Here is a 22,709-nt window from a genome sequence, read left to right as displayed (position 1 = left end):
TCCAGTGATTACAAAATATCCTGCTACTCCTCTGTGATTCATAAAAAAAAAAAATTATAATTAAATAAAAAAAAAACAATGTAAAAGAACTGAAAGAATTTGTGAGAAATTCTATATTTAGAAACAGAATGGATTCTCTGTTTTTTAATCCTATTTTCTTTGTCTCTGTTTCACCATCTCAATTTTAGATATTTAAATTTTTTTTTTTTGCCTTCTTAAAATACATTTTCCCCACTTCATTTCATCAAATTGTAGGTAGAGAAATATTCATCTGTCTTCTATTCCTCCAGGGGCTTACAGTGCAATGAAGTTTAAAAAAAAAACTGCTTTAGAACAATAACAAGAACTCCCCTAACACTCACAAATAAAATAAATCATACATACACACACACATACACATATATATATTCACATACACATACTAGTCTGTTTGCTTAGTACTAGTACTTCTGTTTCAAATGTTTTGTAGCTGGTGCATAAACTTCCAAAGCACAAGAGAGGGCAGGAGGGTAACATCATAGCTAATGTCTAGGGGAGATAATATTTTTCAAGTATTTCTTTTTTTTTTTTGATTGTAATGAACTACATAAAACTAAAGATGTGAAAAAGTGTTGTTCTTTTTTAGAAATAACTAAATAAATGAATAAATAAATAAATTCGATCTTATTTGATCTTTTCCTCATAACTTGGATGGACATTTCTTCTCACGGTGATGAAACAAAAACAGAAAAACACGGATTAAACAGAGAAAAGAAAAGAATGAAAAAAAAAAAAAGCATTCAAGTAGAATTTAAAAAAAGAAAGAAAACAAACATCAAAAATTGTGCAGCAGTAAATAACAACAGCAATAATAATAGTAATAATAATAATAATAATAATAATAATAATAATAATAATAATAGCAACAACAACAAGTTCAACCAAGAAATTTGAAATTGTAAAGTCATTGAAAGATCATTGAAAGACAGAAATAGCTGTGAATTTTTATGGCATAGATTCAATAGTTCTCAAAATGAAACTAATAATAATAATAATAATTATTATTATTATTGTTATTAAATAAAGAAAGAAACAAAACTAAATTCTTGCACTTGATCTTTTGTCTGTTATTTGGACAGCTTTCATTTTTTTTTTTTCCCCTCCTTTACAAAGATGTCAGCAAAGTGCAAAATTATTAAATGGACGAGGCCCAGTGGGGGTAAAAAGTCTTTGAAAAATGTCAGAATTTAGAAACAAAACAAAACAAAAAAAATATATATATATATAAAAGAAAAATTATTGTAAAGACATTTGATTGACAAAATATAATTTAGAAACGAAAACAAAAAAAAAACAACACAAATTATATAAAATATTAGTTAACATTGCATGACACAGTTTACATTGGTTCATAAGGAGAAAAATTCTTTTGAAAAGTCCTATTCAACATCAACTCAACTCCTACTACTACCACCACCACCACCATGACTACTACTACTACTACTACTACTACTACAAAAGTATCATAAATGGGCACAAGGATGACTGCGTGGTCAAGAAGTTCACTTTACGGCCACGTGATTTTGGGTTGAGTCCCAATACACGACACTTTGGGCCAGGTTCTTCTTCAACAGACCTGGACAGATCCAACCTATTCCTTGTGATTCGATAGACAGAAACTGTGTTGAAGCCCATTTTATAAATGTGTGTGTCTCTTCTCAGTGCACTCTGCATGTTAGTGGGAACATTACTGAGTCAAGTGAAAAAGTTTGAGGATCTTGGCAGCCACAAATTCACAAGTGATGGGAAACAGGAGGCTGAACTGGATGCTAGATTTGCAGGTCGAGCAACTACATGGTAGACGCCTCATCAGTGGAACTTGTGTTGTTTTGTCCAGAGCAGACAAATGATGACATAGTGATGACCACATGGAAGGGTGGGGGGGGAAGGGCAGCAGCCCAATGCTGTATGTACATCTCACAGCTAATGCTGTTCAAATATCCTTTCTGTTATAGGCACAAGGCCTGAAATTTTTTGGGGGGGATAAGTTGATTATATTAACCCCAGTATTCAGCTAGTACTTAGTTTATCGACCCTGAAAGAATGGAAAGGCAAAGTTAACCTCAGAATGTAAACACAGATGAAATGCCATGAAGCATTTTGCCTGATGAGCTAATGATTCTATCATCTCGCCACCTTTGATGGATTTCAAATATGGCTGTCATTTTTGATAACAGGTGCAATGCTTGCATGCATGGGTAAGAAGTTTGCATCGGGATCATGTGGTTGCGGGTTCAATCCAAGTATGTGGTACACTGGACAAATGTTCTTATGACCATAAACTCGAGGTCGACCAATGCATTTAGAGTGAAATATGCTGAATGTTAAACTGGAGAGAAAACTACCATGTATGTGTGTGTGTATGTGTGTGTGGGTGTGCATACACGGAGGATGGGCAAAGAAAACTACATAGTTCTTATCTACTCTAGGCACAAGGCCTGAAATTTGTGGGGAGGGGGTAAGTTGATCAAATCGACCCCCAATATTTGACTAGTACTTAATTTGTGGACTCCAGAAGGATGAAAGGCAAAGTCGGCCTTGGTGGAATTTGAACTCAGAACGTAAAAACAGATGAAGTACCGCTAAGCATTTCATCTGGCATGCTAATGTTTCTGCCAGCTCACCGCCTTACTACTTTATTGATAGAAAGAAAGAAAAATGCTTTACGGTTATTAAGTTGCAAATACATCCCTTTACTCAAACGTGGACTTAGCCATTTCAGTCAATAAAGAGATAAGTGCTAGACAAAGCAAAACTCACTGAAGGCTACTGATAATGAAAGAATATTAATAATAATAAAAAAAAGAAAGAAATGAAAAAAGAAAAATGAAAGGAAGAAAGCTTACACTTGTTCAATCTTTGGTTGAAACAGTTGTAAAGATATGGTCTTCTTCTTAATTTTCTGCACCAGAGCAGAATGGCTGGCTTCCCCGGCAGCACTTATGTCTTGCATCAGTTTGGATATTTGTTCCTATTCAACAAGATAATAATGATTATTTCAAATTTTTGCCACAAGGGCAGCTTGGGGGAGGAGGTGGGAGGATAAGTCAATTACATGGACCCCATTGTTCAACTGGTACTTATTTTATCAACCCCAAAAGGATGACAGGCAAAGTCAACCTCGGCAGAATTTGAACTCAGAACATAAAGATGGACAAAATGCTGCTAACCATTTTGCCTAGCGTGCTAACGATTCTGCCAGCTCACCACTTTAATAATAATAATAATAATTCTTTCTACAATAGGCACAAGGCCTATAATTTGTGGGGAGGGGGTAAGTTGATCAAATCGACCTCCAATATTTGACTGGTACTTAATTTATTGACCCTGAAAGGATGAAAGGCAAAGTTGACCTCAGTGGAATTTGAACACAGAACATAAAGACAGACGAAATACCGTTAAGCGTTTCACCTGACATGCTAACAATTCACCACCATAATTAATAATAATAATAATAATAATAATAATAGAATGACTTTAATATCCACTTTTCCATGCTTGCATGGGTCAGAAGGAATTTGTTGAGGAAGATTTTCTGTGACCAGATGTCATTCCCTGTTGCCAGCATTCACCTGTTTCCAATTAAGGTAATACTTCTGAATAACCAGAAAGTTTGAGAACAAAGTACACCATTGGCATGACAGTGACACTTGCAAACACACACGTGATGGGTTTTATTCATTTTCCATCTACCAGGTCCACTTGCAAAGCTTTGGCTGGCCCAGGGCTATAGTAAAAGACACTTGTCCAAGGTGCCATGCACCGGAAACCATGTGGCTGGGAAACAATCTTCTTACCATACAACCATGTCTGCATTTATACACTGGATAATTCAACCCCAAGTCTTATACGTTAGGGAAAAGGACAGGATGGTCACAGTTGGAAGGCAGATAATCATAGCTGTTTGATGGTAGTCACTTGTAGTCCTGGTGGAATAGCTTTGATAATATATTTGATCAATTAAGGCTGACCTAGGGCTAAACAATGATGATGACAACAGATATTAATCAATGAGGGAACTCCAACATGATTGCTCGACCTGTTAGAAACAGCAGTCAAACTGCCCTCAAATGATGTCCTACCACCTTAAGTAGAAAGAACACTTTGGATTAAGATGGTTCTAGCTAAATGCAATGTATCCCTGTGTCTGAATAGAAAAACAAGATGGGGTGGCCATAATTGGAACAGTTTTGATCAGAGCTGAAATGTGGCCTCAACAACAACAACAACAATGATAATAATAAACAAAATACTAAAGCAGAAATATTAATACCAGTAATAGAATACATTAGTAACTTGGTTTAATTTCTTAGCTACATGTACGTGCATGTGTGTGTGAGAGAGAGAGAGAGAGAGAGAGAGAGAGACTATGTGCATGTGTAAGTCTGTGTAATTGCATGTGTTTGTGTGTGTATGTATATGTGTCTGTGTGTGGTTCACATTTGAAAATCAATATAAAGATGAGAGAGTTGAAAGAGGGATCAGAGAAAGAGGGAGAGATCCCTAAAGGAGACAGCAATTTGGTAGTGCATGTGTGTGTGTGTGTGTGTGTCTGTTAGATGAGAGAGAGAAAGGGGAGAGGAGAGAAGAGGGAGGGAGGTTTTGTCTGCATAACTGTATAAGGATGATGCCAAATTAATCAAATGCAGATTCTAAAATCAGATCTTTTAGAAGTACATTACCACCTCCCCCTGCATCTACTCAAACCAACACCACCGCCACCACAACAACAACACCACTGACTACCATCACTGCTGCCAACACTACCACATCCAACAATATCTTCACCATCGCCACATACATCTGTAGCACCTTAACCACCATCAACGCCACCACCACCACCACCACCTTCCTAGGCATCCACTCACACCACCCTACCTATCTGCCCACCCACCCACCCACCCACAACATACTGTTATCTGGTTGGCCAGTTTAGATGTCACTGTAACCTTCTTAATCAAAAACTGCTGGATGTGTGTGAGGGTGGGGTGGGGTGGGTTGACGAGATGGTGAGGGTGGCAGTGGTTGTGGTGCTAGTGTGGTCATAAAGTGTGGTGTGGCCATGGTGGTGTTGATGTTAGTGCTGTAGTGGTTGTGATTTGATGGTAGTGGTGGGGGTGGATATGATAGTAGTGTGGTTGGTGTTTGTGTAAGTGCATTGTGAAAGTGAAAGTGCGATAGTTGTTGTTGCTGTTGTTTTGCCCCAGGTCAGTCAGCCCAGGTCAAGCAGATCTAAGATTAAAAGACATTCCAGATGTGACCATGCCATCACACTATATCATCAAATGTGAAAGGTGGTAACAGGAGGGGGGGATTTGACTGGTGGCAGTGGCTGTAGTTGTTGTGGTAGTTTGGTAGTGGTAGTTGTGGTGGTTTGGTAGTGGCGGTTGTGGTGGTTTGGTAATTGTAGTGGTTTGGTGGTGGTGGTTGTGTTTGTGATAGTTTGGTAGTGGCAGTTGTGGTGGTTTGGTAGCAGTGATTTTAGTGGTGGTAGTTTGGTAGCGGTGGTTGTGGTTGCAGGTGTAATTTGGGTGGTTAGGGTCAGTTCTGATGCAGGAGATATCTGTGCCCAAAGATGTCCCAGCCATGACCACCACACCTTTTATCTAGGACTGACTTCTCCAGAGTATCCTTGCATTTTTAAAGATAATAAAAGTGTATACATGAGGGAGATTTGGCTGTTCTTTTTAGTGAACATGGCTGGTGTTTGTTGCATCAGTGGCACAGTGCGATGAGTGTGGTGAGGAGGAGGAGGAGGTGGTGTAGTAGAGAGGAAATCAGGGGTGTGTGGGAATGGGGAAGAGTGGGTAGAAAGAGAAATGAAAAAGGAAGGGGTAAGAGATGGGAGAAGTAGAGAGAGAGAGAGAGAGAGAGAGACACACACACACACAGAGGGGGGATGGAGAAAGGAGACAAGGGGAGAGGAGGGAGAGAAGAGACAGAGTGAAAAGAATAAGATAGAAAGAGAGGGAGAAAGAAAAGGATGAGAAGGATAGGAAGAGTAAATTAAGAGAGAGAAAGAGATAGTGAGAGAGCGAAGGGGGGGGGGAGATGGAGAGAAAGAGGGCTTCTGACAGGCTGACATGGTTGAAATTACACAGAATGAAGAATGAAGTTTCCAGTGGTACCTTAGCAATCCAATGAATTGTGGGAAGGACCAGAGCAATCTTTTTGCCTCCAACAAACAAACTCTATGCCTACGAGGGGGTGCTGAAAAGTTCCTGGCTTTGGGTCAAAGAAAATACAGGAGGATCAGTGAATTCTGATTTTATTCACCATGTCCCCTCTCAGATTCATACTTATTACAGCAGTCCTTCAAGCAGGCTTTTTACGATACCCTTAAAGCCAGGAACTTTTCACCACCCTCTCATTTATACATATATGTTTGTGTGGCACGTAAAAAACACCTTTTTGAGCGACGCCGTTGCCAGTAACCGTGTGACTGGCCCTCGTGCCAGTGGCACGTAAAAGCACCCACTACACTCTCAGAGTGGTTGGCGTTAGGAAGGGCATCCAGCTGTAGAAACTCTGCCAGATCAGATTGGAGCCTGGTGCAGCCATCCGGTTCACCAGCCCTCAGTCAAATCGTCCAACCCATGCTAGCATGGAAAGCGGACGTTAAAGGATGATGATGATGAATACTCTTCCTATGTAAGGCACAAAAACCTAAACATCCACACAGAAACATACATCTCCTCACACACACCATCTCTCTCTCTGATATACATACATGCATGCACACACACACACACACACATGCATACATACTCACAAACAAATCTTTGTACAATTCCAGTCTTACCAAACTTACTCATGGCCATTCATCAGCCCAAGGTGCCACACAGTGGATGAGGTGGGGCGGGGTGAGCCACAGACTTGAGGAGCAAACTTCTTAATCATCTAACCAAGCCTGTTATATACGTGTGTGTGTCTTTGTTCCCTGCCACCGCTTGCCAGTGTCGGTGTGTTTATGGCCCCATAATGTATCAGTTCAGCAAAAGGGATTGATAAAATAAGTACCAGGCCTCAAAAAAATTAGGACTGTGGGGGGGGGGGGGGGTTGATTCATTCAACTGAGAAAATTTTCACGGCAGTGCCCCAGCATGGCCACAGTCTAATGACTGATAAAAGATACACCAGGTTGAGTTAAAAGCTTTTTTTAGGGGATTTTCAGATGATTTTGGGAAATGTGAACCTCCATGTTGCATTCTCTTTACTCTTTTACTTGTTTCAGTCACTTGACTGTGGCCATGCTGGAGCACCGCCTTTAGTCGAGCAAACCGACCCCAGGACTTATTCTTTGTAAGCCTAGTACTTATTCTATCGGTCTCTTTTGCCGAACCGCTAAGTTACAGGAGACATAAACATACCATCATCGGTTGTCAAGCGATGGTGGGGGGGACAAATACAGACACACACACGGGCTTCTTTCAGTTTCCGTCTACCAAATCCACTCACAAGGCTTTGGTCGGCCCGAGGCTATAGTAGAAGACACTTGCCCAAGGTGCCACGCAGTGGGACTGAACCCGGAACCATGTGGCTGGTAAGCAAGCTACTTACCACACAGCCACTCCTGCGTTCATTTATTTAAATTACAAAATGTTGTTCAATCATCACTGAATTGTTTATTCTTTATTTTACATCTTTTATAAATAAATGGCGAAAAAAAAATTGCAATTAGAGCCATTTTACGTACCTGTGGAAAAAAGGAGAGAGAGAGGGAGAAAAGAAATGAAGAAAGAAAGAAAGAAAGAAGAAGTTACCTGAATTACTGGTGGATATTTTTCTGTAGGAAGCTTATTGAGCTGAGTGGTAATTGGTTGGAAAATTGCTGCAAAACTTGGAAGACCAGAATACAATGTAGAGAACTCCTTGAGCAGACCCACTGCAACATGTATGGCACTCAACCTGTATAAAATGATACATACACATAAAAATACATGTGTGTGTGTGTGTGTGCTACTCTCTTTTTACTCTTTTACTTGTTTCAGTCATTTGACTGCGGCCATGCTGGAGCACCACCTTTAGTCGAGCAGGTTTGAACTCAATGAACTGGCTCCTGGAAAATTCAAATCCACTCCAAAGGCGGTGCTCCAGTATGGCCGCAGTCAAATGACCGAAACAAGTAAAAGAGAATACATACACACACATGCACACCTCACAATCACATGCATACATCTGCACACACACTATATTATAAACATATATATATGTGCATACACACACACACAAGCTCTACACGCATATACATATATTATTTACCTCGACACACACTGCAATCATTATCATCATCATCATCATTTAAATATCCATTTTTCCATGCTTGCATGAGTCAGAATGGAATTAGCTGAGGTAGATTTTGCTATGGCCAGGTGCCTTTCTTGTCACAAACCCTCACCTGTTTCGAAACCAGGTTAGGGTTAGGGTTGATCATGTTTCTACAGACCGGAAATGAACAACACTGAGTTTCGGATCAGGTCACTCATTTGTATTTATAGCAAAATGGCAAGACAAAGAGACACAAAGACACACAGTAATATAAACATCCTTTTCTTTTTACTCATTTCAGTCATTATACTGTGGCCATGCTGGGGCACTGCCTTGAAGAATTGACTCCAGTACTTATTTGTTTTAAAGCCTGATACTTATTCTATAAGTCTCTTTCGCTGAACTGCTAAGTTACAGGGATATAAACACACCAATATTGTCAAGTAGTGATTAGGGATAAACACAGACACACACACACAACAGGCTTCGTTCAATTTCTGTCCACTGACAAGGCTTTGGGTAGTCCAAGGCTATAATAGCCAATACACACCCAAGGTGCCACATAGCAATGGAGTAGGACTGAACCTGGAACCACATGGTTTAAAAGTAAGCTTTCTTAACCACGCAGCCATGACACATATAACTCGTCTTGAAAGTGAATGATATCTGAGAACAGGCATCAAGCAATGATCCTCTTTTATAATCCTCCATGAAACAGATGAGGGTTGATGACGGGAAAGGCATCTAGCCATAGAAAATCTACCTTAATGAATTCTGCCTGACTCTTGCAAGCATGGAAAAAATAGAAGCTAAAAGAACAATGCTGATACACACACACACACACATTTACATATACACACAAACATATGGAATTAAAAGCTCTTTCCACATACACACATATACATTTTCACACATAGATATACATGCACCATATGTTCACATACACTACACCCAACCTCTGTGTGTGTGTGCAAGAGACAGTGTATGTGTGTGCGTGCATGTGTATGTACCGTGCGTGTGTGTGTGTGTGTATATATATATATATATGTGTATATGTATATATGACAAATATATTGTGACAGGCTCACTCAAAATTAAGATGTCAGTCAAAGACACAGAATCAGTCACCACCCCCTACCGCCACCACTGCCATCTCCCCACCCCTCCATTCCATCATCAACAACAAATTCTCCAGTTCCACTTTCCCCACCAGGACACACACACACACACACACCAGCCGACCGACAGACTGACTGACAAGAGACAAAAGCCAGCAACCCAGTGTTATGATATCAGGAGAGAATACATTATAATACAGCTCGAGTGTTTTTAGACTCACTATTGATTTTTTAATTGGACTTATTCACAGTTCCTTCAGATAATAGTTGTTGCCATGGTAATTGGAAAATATAAAATAAAAATGGGGGGGAGTGGGTAGGATAGGGTAGGGTGGAGTGTGTAGTTTGATGTTAGTACTGTTGTGTAGTATAGAACAGTGTGGCACTGGTGCAGTGCCGTGTGACATAGAACGGTGTGTTATGGTACTGCACAACAAAACGTGGTATGGAGTGGTGTTTGCTGTGGTATGGTGTAGTGTATTTATTACTGTGTATTACTGGAGCTATACTGTTTGATGCCTGGAGTGGTGATATGCCGTACAGAACAGTGTGGTGTGGTGCATGTAGTAAATGTGGAATGGAGTGTTGTGGTCATCATCATCATCGTTTAACGTCCACTTTCCATGCTAGCATGGGTTGGACGATTTGACTGAGGACTGGTGAACCAGATGGCTACACCAGGCTCCAATCTGATTTGGCAGAGTTTCTACAGCTGGATGCCCTTCCTAACGCCAACCACTCAGAGAGTGTACTGGGTGCTTTTATGTGCCACTGGCACGAAGGCCAGTCAGGAGGTACTGGCAACAGCCACGCTCGAAATGGTGTATTTTACATGCCACCTGCACAAGGGCTAGCCCAGCGGTACTGGCAATGAACTCGCTCGAATGTCTTTTCACATGCCACTGGCACAAGTGTCAGGAAGGCGACGTTGGTAATGGTCACGCTCAAATGGTGCTATTTACGTGCCACCGGCACAAAAGCCAGTGATTTACCAGTACTGGTGCCATCACGACTTCGCTTGCCCCAACAGGTCTTCGCAAGCCGAGTTTAGTGTTCAATGAAGACGTTGGCATGGGTGCCAGTCTACAAATTTAGTTCAATTTCGATTTCACTTGCCTCAACAGGTCTTCACAAGCAGAGTTTAGTGTCCAAAGAAGGAATGTTACGCATAAGTGGGCTTGATAAATAGGAGGGGGCTGAGGACTGAACCTTGGTGGACCCCTACCTCTACCCGGAATTCTTCACTGTACTCATTGCCAACCCTCACCTTACTGACAGCGTCTCTGTACATGGCTTGCACAGCTCTCACTAACCATTCTTCTATCCCTAGTTTCCTCATTGACCACCAGATAAGGGATCGGGGGACCCTGTCAAAGGCTTTCTCCATGTCAACGAAAGCCAGGTACAGAGGTTTATCCTTGGCTAGGTATTTCTCCTGCAGCTGTCTTACCAGAAATATAACATCAGTGCTGATAGTAAGAAAAAAAAGTTGAAAGATTTTACCTAAATTCGTTGCAGTCTAATGAAGTTGTGTCCTCCAGTTTGTTGATGAGGTCATCTTCATCTTTATCATCACTGTCATTGTTATCTTCACTCTTCTTGCTTTTGTTTCTCAAAGTCTTTGTCATCTGATTGCTGTCCCTGATCAACAGCCAGCTCAACTTCAATGGTTTCACGTTTTCACTAAAGAAGACACAGAAAGAAATTCAAACAACTATTTAATGATTTGAAACACAGCAAATACAATAAGACAGTGCATGAACCAATGAGGGAACCTCTATGTGGTTGCTCAACATGCTAGAAATAACAATCATAGCTCCTTCAACTTACACCCACATCACATTCCTAAAAAATAAATACAGGCATGGCCCTGTAGTAAGAAGCTTGCTTCCCAATTATGTAGTTCTGGGTTCAGTCCAGCTGCCTGGCACCACGGGCAAGCATCTTCTGCTATAGCCTTGGGTCAACCAAAGCCTTGTGAGTGGATTTGGTAGACGGAAACTGAAAGAAACCAGTTGTATGTATATCTATATCTATGTATGTGTGTCTTTGTATCTGTTTGTCTTCCATCATTGCTTGACAACTGGTGTTGGTATGTTTACATCTCTGTAACTTAGCAGTTTGGCAAAAGAGACCGATAGAATAATTCCTGGGGTCGATTTGTTCAACTAAAAAAAACCCAGCATGGCCAAAATCTAATAACTGAAACAAGTAAAAGATATTTGTTATTAGACTTATGTGATGTATGCCACCATCATTTTATATTTAGTTTTCCATATTGGAACCAGCTGGATGAGTTGATTTCAAAATCAGCAATCCTCTACTTGTTGCAATCTTTAATCATCCCCTTTGTGATAAATACCAAGCATTACAAGAAAAAAAAGGTCCTGGGGTCAATTTTAATGACTAAACCCTTCAAAGCTGTGCCCCAGCATGGCCATAGTCCAATGACTGAAACAAACAAAAGATAAAAGAAACTCAGAACTTGAAACTAGGGGTATATTTACCTTTGTGCCTGTTCACTGATCCGTAAAAGACCCTGTGGACAGGTAGATATTTGGAAAGGTGGCAGGAACACCACAGACTCTGTAAAAAGAGAGAAACAGACAGATAAGCATTAATGGTGCCATCAGTATCATCATCATCATCGTTTAACGTCCGCTTTCCATGCTAGCATGGGTTGGACGATTTGACTGAGGACTGGTGAAACCGGATGGCAACACCAGGCTCCAATCTAATTTGGCAGAGTTTCTACAGCTGGATGCCCTTCCTAACGCCAACCACTCAGAGAGTGTAGTGGGTGCTTTTACGTGTCACCCGCACGAAAACGGCCACGCTCGAAATGGTGTCTTTTATGTGCCACCCGCACAAGCCAGTCCAGGAGCACTGGCAACGATCTTACTTGGCTTGCCGGGTCTTCTCACGCACAGCACATTTCCAAAGGTCTTGGTCAGTAGTCATCGCCTCGGTGAGGCCCAATGTACGAAGGTCTTGCCTCACCACCTCAGCCCAGGTCTTCCTCTTCCACGGGTTCCCTCAACTGTTAGGGTGTGACACTTTTCCACGCAGCTATCCTCATCCATTCTCACCACATGTCCATACCAGCGCAATCGTCTCTCTTGCACACCACAACTGATGCTTCTAATCATCATCATCATCATCATCATCATCATCATCATCATCATCATCATCATCATCATCATCATCATCATCATCATCATCATCATCATCATCATCACCATCATCATCACCATCATCATCACCATCATCATCATCATCATCATCATCATCATCATCATCATCATCATCATCACCATCATCATCACCATCATCATCATCATCATCATCATCATCATCATCATCATCATCATCATCATCATTATTATTATTATTATTATTATTATAAAGATGGCCAGCTGGCAGATTTGGTAGCATGCCAGGTGAAATACTTAGCGGTATTTCGTCTGCCATTACATTCTGAGTTCAAGTCCTGCTGAGGTCGACTTTGCTGTTCATCCTTTCGGAGTCAATAAATTAAGTACCAGTTGCATACTGGGGTCGATCTTATTGACTGGTTAAAAAAAAGAAGAAAAAAAAAGCCAAACCTAGCAGAATTGTTAGTGTGCCAGGGGACATGCTTAGCGGTATTTCACCTGTCGCTACTTTCTGAGTTCAAATTCTGCCGAGGTTGACTTTGCCTTTCATCCTTTCAGGATCAATAAATTAAGTACCAGTGATACACTGGAGTTGATGTAACCAACTAGTCCCCTCCCTTAAAAAAATTTCAAGCTTTGAGCCTATAATAGAAAGGATTATTATTATTATTAAAGCAGTGAGCTGATAGAATCGTCAACATGCTGTGCAAAATGCTTAGAGGCATTTCATCCATCATTATGTTTTGAGTTCAAATTCTGCTGAGGTCAATTTTGCTGTTCATTCTTTGTGGGGTTGATATACTAAGTACCAGTCAAACACTGGGGTTGTCAATGATATCAATTCACCCCTCGCCTAAAATTGTTGGCTTTGTGCAAAATGTTGAAAGCAATATTATTAGCATTATGTTGGCTGGCAGAAGTGGACTAGGATATGGCCTAGTTACTCATAGAGTTAAGTAGGTTCTCCAAGGAGGTGTCATACACAATGACTGGTAATAGCAGCATTATTGTCATCTGTGACAAAGGTTAAGACGAAAAGAGAAATAAAGACTTACTGGTATTTGAGGGTTCAACAGTGGCTAAAGTAAGGACAGCATAGAGGAAGTTCATGACCTCTGGTATATATCTTTTAGACATGGAGACACACTGCAAGAACAGAGAGAACATAGACCAATCAGAAACGATGCTATAATCAGCAAATTGACATAAACAACCAGATCCTCTAATGAGATTTAATCTTTTAGCATTCAGATTACTGTGAAACACAATGTTTACTTATTCAGATTGCTTTTAATTAATCATGCATTATCTCATAGCTTTGAGATTTTGATAATGTGATAGTTTAATTTTTAAAATGACATTGTAAGGTAAGTATGAGAGGTTGAATCTGGCCAGTTTCAACATAAGACATGTAGAGTATTTTGGCCCGATACAGCCTGTTTAAATACTAAAAGATTGAACAACATATATATTACTTGGCAGGCAACTGAGTTATTGATTACCCTTCAAATCAGATTCTATAATTTATGATATAAGATGATACAATTTGTAACAAAAATCTCTGCTTACCTGTAATAGTATAGTACTGATAAATAAACCAGCAGCTACATCTCTCTCACATGAAATCAGACACTGGAAATAAAGTATTTGAGATATTAGAAAAAATGTAAGCTGTGATCATAAAAATAACAATCCTTTCTACGATAGGCACTACAAGGCCAGAAATTTTGGAAGTGGTGGCTAGTTGATTACATCGAACCCTCTGCTAGACTAGTACTTATTTTATTGACCCAAAAATTTTGAACCCAACCCTGGGTTCTCATTCCTAAGGTATTTTTGCTGATGTTATTATTATTATTATTATTATTATTATTATTATTAAGTGTAAGTATCTTGAGAGAAAAGCTGAACATTAGAAGCATCAGTTGTGGTGTGCAAGAGAGACGATTGCGCTGGTATGGACATGTGGTGAGAATGGATGAGGATAGCTGCGTGAAAAAGTGCCACACCCTAACAGTTGAGGGAACCCGTGGAAGAGGTAGGCCCAGGAAGACCTGGGCTGAGGTGGTGAGGCAAGACCTTCGTACATTGGGCCTCACCGAGGCGATGACTACTGACCGAGACCTTTGGAAATGTGCTGTGCGTGAGAAGACCCGGCAAGCCAAGTAAGATCGTTGCCAGTGCCCCTGGACTGGTTCTTGTGCGGGTGGCACATGAGATGCACCATTTTGAGCGTGGCCGTTGCCAGTACCGCCTGACTGGCTCCCGTAGGATTTTCGAGCGAGATCGTTGCCAGTGCCCCTGGACTGGCTTGTGCGGGTGGCACATAAAAGACACCATTTCGAGCGTGGCCGTTTTCGTGCGGGTGACACGTAAAAGCACCCACTACACTCTCTGAGTGGTTGGCGTTAGGAAGGGCATCCAGCTGTAGAAACTCTGCCAAATTAGACTGGAGCCTGGTGTTGCCATCCGGTTTCACCAGTCCTCAGTCAAATCGTCCAACCCATGCTAGCATGGAAAGCGGACGTTAAACGATGATGATGATGATTAATAGGAGAAAGGGCTCTATACCCCTTTCTTATTTTTTTCTGACCAGGCTCCCGTGGCTTTGTGGGTTTTTCCACGTGTAACCTTTCCTTTTTCGAAGCGCCTCCCCCTTCGGGGGCTTCTACTTATTTATTTATCTATTTATTCATTATATCTTTCTCCGTTTAGACGAACTTTCCTTCCTTTTCGGACAAAACCTTTTGCAACCTTCATCTTGTCTTTGTCCTTATATGTTTTTGATTGATATTAGCCCTTGTGGCCAATAAAACGAATTAATTATTATTATTATTACTACTATTTATTCCACTAGGACACCAGATGAAGGGTGGAGAGTAAATCAGCCGAAACGTTGTGGTAACAACAAAGAAGATGAGGACACGTATCCGTCCAATGGAAATAATGAACAGAATTCCTCATCTCTAAAATATGGAACAGTCAAAGCAACAAAGTCGGGAAGCAAGTTTCTTAAGCACACAATCACACCTGCACCAATTTAGAAGTAAAAAGTTTTGCAAAATGTTTTCCATCTAAGTAGATGTTGAATAACATATATAAAGTAAATGAATAAATAAATGAAACACTCACCTGAGAAAGTATCTGTGACATGAAAATCATGGCTGGGGTGCAAACAAAATGTCGGAAATCAGAAGCTGGATATAGGATTGGAATCAACTTCAACAGCAACAACTAGATCAAAATGAAAATAAGCACTGCATTCAAGGATGGCACAAAAAAAGGGGTGGCGGCGATGGTGGAAATAAACTCTGTTGTCTGTACATTTTACTGTTTCATAGTTTCAATCACCCGTCTGAATGACATATCACTGCTGTAGCTTAAACATAAGTCATTTCTACTCTTCTTCCATAAACATTCTACAGTGGGACATCGGTTTAGAAATTTAATTCATTCCTGAAGGCCATTTGTCACCCATAATGCTTGTAAATCAAAACTATTTTTTCCCATAGGATATTCAAGAGAAAGCAAGGCAAATTTGATCAAGGATGTATACTGAATAAAAGCTCAACAGTAACTAGTGCTGTGTTGCTGATATTCTCAGCTTGTCACCAAATGTTGTTGTTGCTGGTTTTTGCATATTTGTTACTTGAGACACCACTTCTCACCTGAGATGTTTTATGCTCATAAAATTATTTGTAAACTGATTTGTTCCTGATGTCAGGTGTTCATAAATGGCGGTTCAACTGCATTGTTTAAAATAAGAATCACATTAGCCACTATCGAGGAACTTCCATAAAGTCACTAAGCCTGCTTTAAGTATTAGTTAAATCCATCTCTACAAGCAGCAGCCATTCTCCTTAAAATGACCACCACTGCAAACTAGCAAGATAGATTCAACATAAGGCGCAGGCATGGCTGTGTAGTAAAAAGCTTGCTTCCCAACCTCATGGTTCTGGGTTCAGTTCCACTGTATGGCACCTTTGGCAAGTGTCTTCTACTATAGCCTCAGGTCAACTAAAGCCTTGTGAGTGGATTTGGTAGATGGAGACTGAAAAAAGCCCATTGTGTGTGTGTGTGTATTTATGTGTATCTTTTATTGTCCCCGGATGTTTGAAAGGCAAAACTGACCTCAGCAAGATTTGAACTAAGAATATAAAAAGTCAGAAGAAATACCAGGAGTCATTTTCCTCAAAGCTTCAATGATTTTGTAAGCCCACGATACTTTTTATTTCTTTAAATTTCCTTTCAGAATAAACAACACCATCCAAAGCAGAGTTATGACCCTTGCAAACAATTGTAATGAAATTAACCAACTTTAGAATAGTTGCATGTAGTTCTCTGCTGTAGGAGATAAATGGTTGGCATGGGGAAGGGCACCACCTCTAAAGGAGAATCATGATGATTGAGGAGCTTGCAAGGTTACCCACCTGCCCTCTTAGCAGTTAGTAGTCCTGCTAGAAACAGCAGCAAAATATCAGTACTGTCTTAGAAAAAGGAAGGACACACTGAAGTGAGTGCTACTAAGATACTTTGAGGTTGAAACAAGAGAAGGTCTCATTTGGAATGTATTTCATCATATGTTACCTTAGGACAACAACAAAAACATTTTCTGAGAGCCAATGAGATAGATTCTACAGTCACGTGATCTATGTGTGCATATGTGTATATATAGGAGGATGAAATGATCACACTGGAAGCTGGAATAGCTCTGATCATAGATCAACTCAATCCAGATTAATCGAACGAGAAAGAAGAACAATTTTAAAATCTTACCGTATCAAGACCAGGGAAGGTCTTCCCAAGCGCTGACTGGTGGGCTTTGATTGCTGCCAACACAGCTGTAGCAGCAGGTTGTGAGGAGAACTGTGCTAACTGGAACAGTTTAACAACCAGTCGATCCACAAGCCATAGATTTACTTCTTGGTGCTTACACACATCCATGTAGAAGGTCAGGACAAATGTGAACAGTTTCTGTAGAATCAAACACAAAGGGATTACATGTATGTATGCGCATGCATGTGTGTGTGTTTCTTCGCTCTTTTTAAATTTATTTATTAGAATTCTTCGTAGAAGAAAGGAATTGGCTTCTAACAGAGAAACAAAAGCTCCATCACTGGAATTTGGATAATGACAATAATAGCACATGAAAAGTACCATCCAAACATGGCCAATGACACTACCGCTTTGACTGGCTTCTTCTGTGCCAGTTGCACGTAAAAAGCACCATCCGATCGTGGTCGATGCCAGCTCCTCTGGCCCCTGTGCTGGTGGCATGTAAAAAGCACCCACTACACTCTTGGAGCGGTTGGCGTTAGAAAAGGCATCCAGCTGTAGAAACCTTGCCAGATCAGATTGGTGCCTGGTGCAGCCTCCTGGCTTCCCAGACCTCAGCTGAACCGTCCAACCCATGCCAGCATGGAAAATGGATGTTAAACGATGATGATGGTGATGATGCTATATACAATATATATATATATATATATATATATATATATATATATCGTTCATCATCATCATCATCATCATCGTTTAATGGAAAGCGGACGTTAAACGATGATGATGATGATGATGATGAACGATATATATATATATATATATATATATATAATTAAAAAAAGAGAGAAAAACAAAAGGAGGATGCAACACAAGCAAAGTATTAATACGATGCTTGGAGAAGGAAAAGAGTAGTTGCTTTACGTTTCGAGCATAGCTCTTCTTCGGAAACAGGAAAACAGGAATGTCCAAAAGGAAAAGAAGGAAGAAAGAGGAAAGTAAAATCGCCAATAATCCATGCGCAGTTACACACACACAGACAAGTAAGTATGTATGTGTGTACATATGTATTTAGGTAGATAGATAGATGGATGGATAAGAGTGAAGAATATGTGTGTGAGTGTTTTTTTTTGTAACATACCTCGAGCTTTGTCTTGTTACCATCACCTAAACTGGGATGGTTGCACTTCACCATCCGCTCAATGATGGTAATTTGGTCATTTGCAGAACGACCATCTAGTTCTGTCTTGAGTGCTTCATATGATTTTGGTACTGAAATTGAGAACAACATATAGTCAAGCAAAGCAATTAATAATATGCACCATGGAGGACCACACTTTATAAGTTCCTAACAGAAAGAACATCTCTCGTTAGTTAGACTAGAATTAGCTACACATTTCACACAAGCATACACCTACAGATTCATATGTACATATACACAAACACACACACTGAGCTTCCATACAGTTTCTTATTTCTTTACTGCCCACACGGGGGCTACACACAGAGGGGACAAACAAACGGATTAAAACGATTATATCGACCCTAATGTGTAACTGGTACTTGTTTAATCGACCCCAAAAGGATGAAAGGTAAAGTCGACCTTGGCAGAATTTGAACTTGTAATGTAGTGGCAGACGAAATACCGCTAAGCACTTCGCCCGGTGTGCTAACGTTTCTGCCAGCTCGCTGCCTTCCATACAGAAGAAAAGGAAAATAAAAGAAAGACTGTAAAGAGGCTTAAAATTTGCTTCTCAACCACATGGCTCCAGGTTCAGCCCCACTGCATGGCACCTTTAGCAAGTGTCTTCTACTATAGCCTCAGGCCAACCAAAACCTTGTGAGTGGATTTGGTAGATGGAAACTGAAAGAAGCCTGTCATATATGTATATATGCCTATGTGTGCATGTATTTGTGCCTGTGTTTGTCCTCCAACTACTGCTGGGGTTGATTCATTCAAAATTCTCCAAGGTGGTGCCCCAGCATAGCCACAATCTAATAACTGAAATATAAAGGTTGATATCTTAGTAAATTTACCTTTGAATACAAATGGTAGTTCTTTCTTGGCCTTTTCTGATATTTCTGACATTTTCTGAAAACGAATAAATCAGAAGATCAATAGTTATTGCAACAACAGGATAGAACATGGTATCTGAAAGGATGAAAGTCAATGTCGACCTTGGCAAAATTTGAACTCAGAACATGGAGACAGATGAAATGCCACTAAGCATCTTGCCTAGCATGCTACCAATTCTACCAGCTCGCCGCCTTAATAACAATAATAATAATAAATGCCCGGATGCAGTACCAAGCACTGGCTCTCGTGGTTTCTGATCTGAATTGATTGGAAGTGTTATCATGTACATTGTTTTGTCTTGGTATAAAAAGATGGGCTACAGCAAATATTCTGCTTAATACCACAGATTTACTTGTCAGTTGTTTGACCATAACCAGTTGAGCATGTCCCTTGGTGGCTGATGATATGTACATCTCTGATCATGAGCAGAAGTAGTGGGGGAGCATCATAGCCATATTCTTTGGGGTTTGAATAATTCACCTCTGGAAACATGGGTGTTTCGTTCAACATCTTTAAACAACTTTTATTCAAGGACCTTTTGAGCAGGATGGGCTACTCGACCTGAAGAAAATTCTAACTCGGTCCCACCTGCGAGGTCATGCGCTGTTTATCTTGATATGCGATCACCATGTTGTGCACATATGGTCGTGATGCATGTGCCTGGCGTACCCTTATCAGACGGGGAGTCACGGTGGTTATATTGGGCTTTGGATATTTGTACCCAGGTGTCACTTTGATGGTAAGTGCTGCTCTTATTGAATAATAATAATAATGATGATGATAAATCAGTGAATTCTGTTAAGGTGCTACAAAAAAGGAATGATCAAATCTACCAGTTTCACATCAGTTTTGTCAGTGCTAATTCTTACCTTGGCATCAGCTTCTTCATCATCTTCATCTTTTTTGTCAGTCATACGATCCTCATTTTTCTCACTGTTTCCAGCTACCTCCTTTGATTTGTCTGCTTTCGCATTATCGTCACCATCCTTCTTGTCGTCGTCGTCATCATCATCATCATCATCTATAAATTTGAACAGAAAAATTAAACAAAATATTTATCATTAAATAAATTTATTTATTTGTATCTTACATGTTAATTAAAGTGGAGGCAAACGGCTTAGTGATTATGATCATGCACTCATGATCATAAGATTGTGGTTTCAATTCTTGGATCAGGCAGATGTTCTATGAAGTGTCCTTGAGCAAAACACTTCATTTTGTGTTGCTCCATTCTACTCGGCTGGTAAAAATGAGTAACCCTGCGATGGACCAGAGTCTCATCCAGGAGGAAAATACATACACCACAGAATCTGGAAAACAAGCCCTATGAGTTTGTATGACTCAGAAGAGAGTATTATATTACAAGAGGGAAGCTGTGGAAGTTCTAATCAAATACTAAGGTTGACGTCTTTGATTATATCCTGGCCTGAGGAACCCCAATTTTGTCAGAATCATACCAAACTACAGATTTCAAATCTTGCCCCAGCATGGCCACAGTTCAATGACTGAAAACTGGTACAAGAATAGAACAACGTGTAATAGAAAGTAAAAAAAAAAGTCTCATTAAAGTGAAACTTACCGGAATAGTGTTTAATACTATCCTTTTCATCATCATCTTCATCATCACTCCCGTCGTCGTCATCATCATCCTCATCGTCATCTTCATCATCGTTATCTTCATCATCTTCCTTCTCTTCTTCATCATCTTTGAAATCAATGTCGTCACTAAATTTTACAGACTTTTTGTTGTTTCTGTCTTCTTTCTTTGATTTATCTTTCAGGACAGGTTGTAGAAACCTGGATCACGACGAAAAAAAAGGAAACCTGACAAGATTTGAACTCATCATCATTACCCTTATTGTTTTAATGCCTACACAATGGGACTAAACCTGGAACCAAGTGGTTGGAAAGCAAATTTCTTATCTACACAGATGCACCTGTATGTGTGTGTGTATGCACACACACACACACTCACTTAGTTATCATTCAGCTAGTGTTAGGAATATAAATTGTGACTAAGGTTTGGTGGAAAATTTTAATTCAAAACTTATAGAAACAAGACATTTGTACTCAGAGCCAGAGCCGGTTTCAGCCAGGTTGGTTACTGCAGCTATTCCTCAACATATAACATTATAAATTCTCATTTCCAACAGAAACATTAGATGATCTTAAGAGCAAATGAGAGCTGCTCAGCATTGCAAGCAAAACAACCAAAGAAAGAATTTTCAAGAGAAAGATCAAGTAAATACAGAAAACCCATTTCTACTCACTGTTCATCTCCAAGAGCATCAGCTGATATAAATTGTCGTTTCTTTTGTTTTTCAATTTCCCATGGTGCTTTCATCCTCAGTAAACGGTCTTTCTGCAAATATTCATGGTATGAGAATGAAAAGGACTTGTTCAAAACACAAATTATTAATTTAAATGTTGTAAATAAGAACAGTTTTGTTTTCAAGGCTGGACCCTTTTCATAATATTTAAGTGTCAGTGACCAAATGACTGTATAGACAATATTAAACATAGCTTAAAAAAAATGGGAGGATCTTTGTATAAATTTAGTCAGGTACTGTATACACACATTTCTTCAAACAGGACACCTGATGACAACTGCAGATCATAGTCATCAAAATATAAATTAATATCAATTGCACATAAATATTTTTGAAAACATTATTCATCTTTAATGACGATGTTAATAATCAGGAAAATTATAACTATTCTTATAATTCTTAATTTACCAATTAACTGATTATTGGGGTTCTAGCCAAGTAGAAGGAACTTAAGGCATTTATTACTAGATTAATAGAGTTTAGTAGGAGGGACTTGAAATGGCATAGACTGTTGTCATACAAGCTTAGTGGGTGGGGCTTATAATGGCATAAATTGTTGTTTTACAAACTAAGTGGGTAGGGCTTATAATGAGACAAATTATCAGTTTACTAGCTAAGTGAGTAACAATCATTATGGCACAAGCTATCAGTTAATTAAGTGGGTAGGACTAATATCATTATCATCATCATCATCTTGCAGATGAAATGTAAACACACCAACATCGGCTGTCAAGCAATAGTGGGGGGACAAACAGACACACAAATAGATACATACACACACATATATATATACACACACACACACACATATATACACACACACACACACATACACACACACACACACACACACACACACACACACACACATATATATATATATATATATATATATATATATATATATATATATATATATATATATATATATATATATATATATATA

At 39.7% G+C, this 22,709-nt stretch overlaps 1 protein-coding gene across 1 annotated transcript in view; it reads right to left on the bottom strand.

Annotated features, from left to right (window-relative positions):
* The window catches only part of LOC106874743 (nucleolar protein 14), a 33,344-nt gene that overhangs the window by 1,101 nt on the left and 9,534 nt on the right, over positions 1 to 22,709 (bottom strand). Inside the window, exons 9-21 of the mRNA XM_014922583.3 lie at positions 21,704 to 21,795; positions 21,013 to 21,230; positions 20,303 to 20,454; positions 19,394 to 19,448; positions 18,498 to 18,628; positions 17,357 to 17,554; positions 15,713 to 15,814; positions 14,150 to 14,212; positions 13,636 to 13,726; positions 11,933 to 12,011; positions 10,929 to 11,108; positions 7,803 to 7,947; positions 2,886 to 3,010 (exon numbers count right to left, since the gene is read on the bottom strand). Coding sequence (XP_014778069.1) covers positions 2,886 to 3,010; positions 7,803 to 7,947; positions 10,929 to 11,108; positions 11,933 to 12,011; positions 13,636 to 13,726; positions 14,150 to 14,212; positions 15,713 to 15,814; positions 17,357 to 17,554; positions 18,498 to 18,628; positions 19,394 to 19,448; positions 20,303 to 20,454; positions 21,013 to 21,230; positions 21,704 to 21,795 — 1,631 coding nt within the window. The remainder of the gene's footprint in view (positions 1 to 2,885; positions 3,011 to 7,802; positions 7,948 to 10,928; positions 11,109 to 11,932; positions 12,012 to 13,635; positions 13,727 to 14,149; positions 14,213 to 15,712; positions 15,815 to 17,356; positions 17,555 to 18,497; positions 18,629 to 19,393; positions 19,449 to 20,302; positions 20,455 to 21,012; positions 21,231 to 21,703; positions 21,796 to 22,709) is intronic.

This window comes from Octopus bimaculoides, chromosome 14 (genome assembly GCF_046866305.1).
Source record: "Octopus bimaculoides isolate indiv1 chromosome 14, ASM4686630v1, whole genome shotgun sequence".
NCBI lineage: Eukaryota > Metazoa > Mollusca > Cephalopoda > Octopoda > Octopodidae > Octopus > Octopus bimaculoides.
The sequence above is the reverse complement of the archived record's forward strand: the minus strand, read 5'-3'. Positions and strand labels throughout refer to the sequence as shown.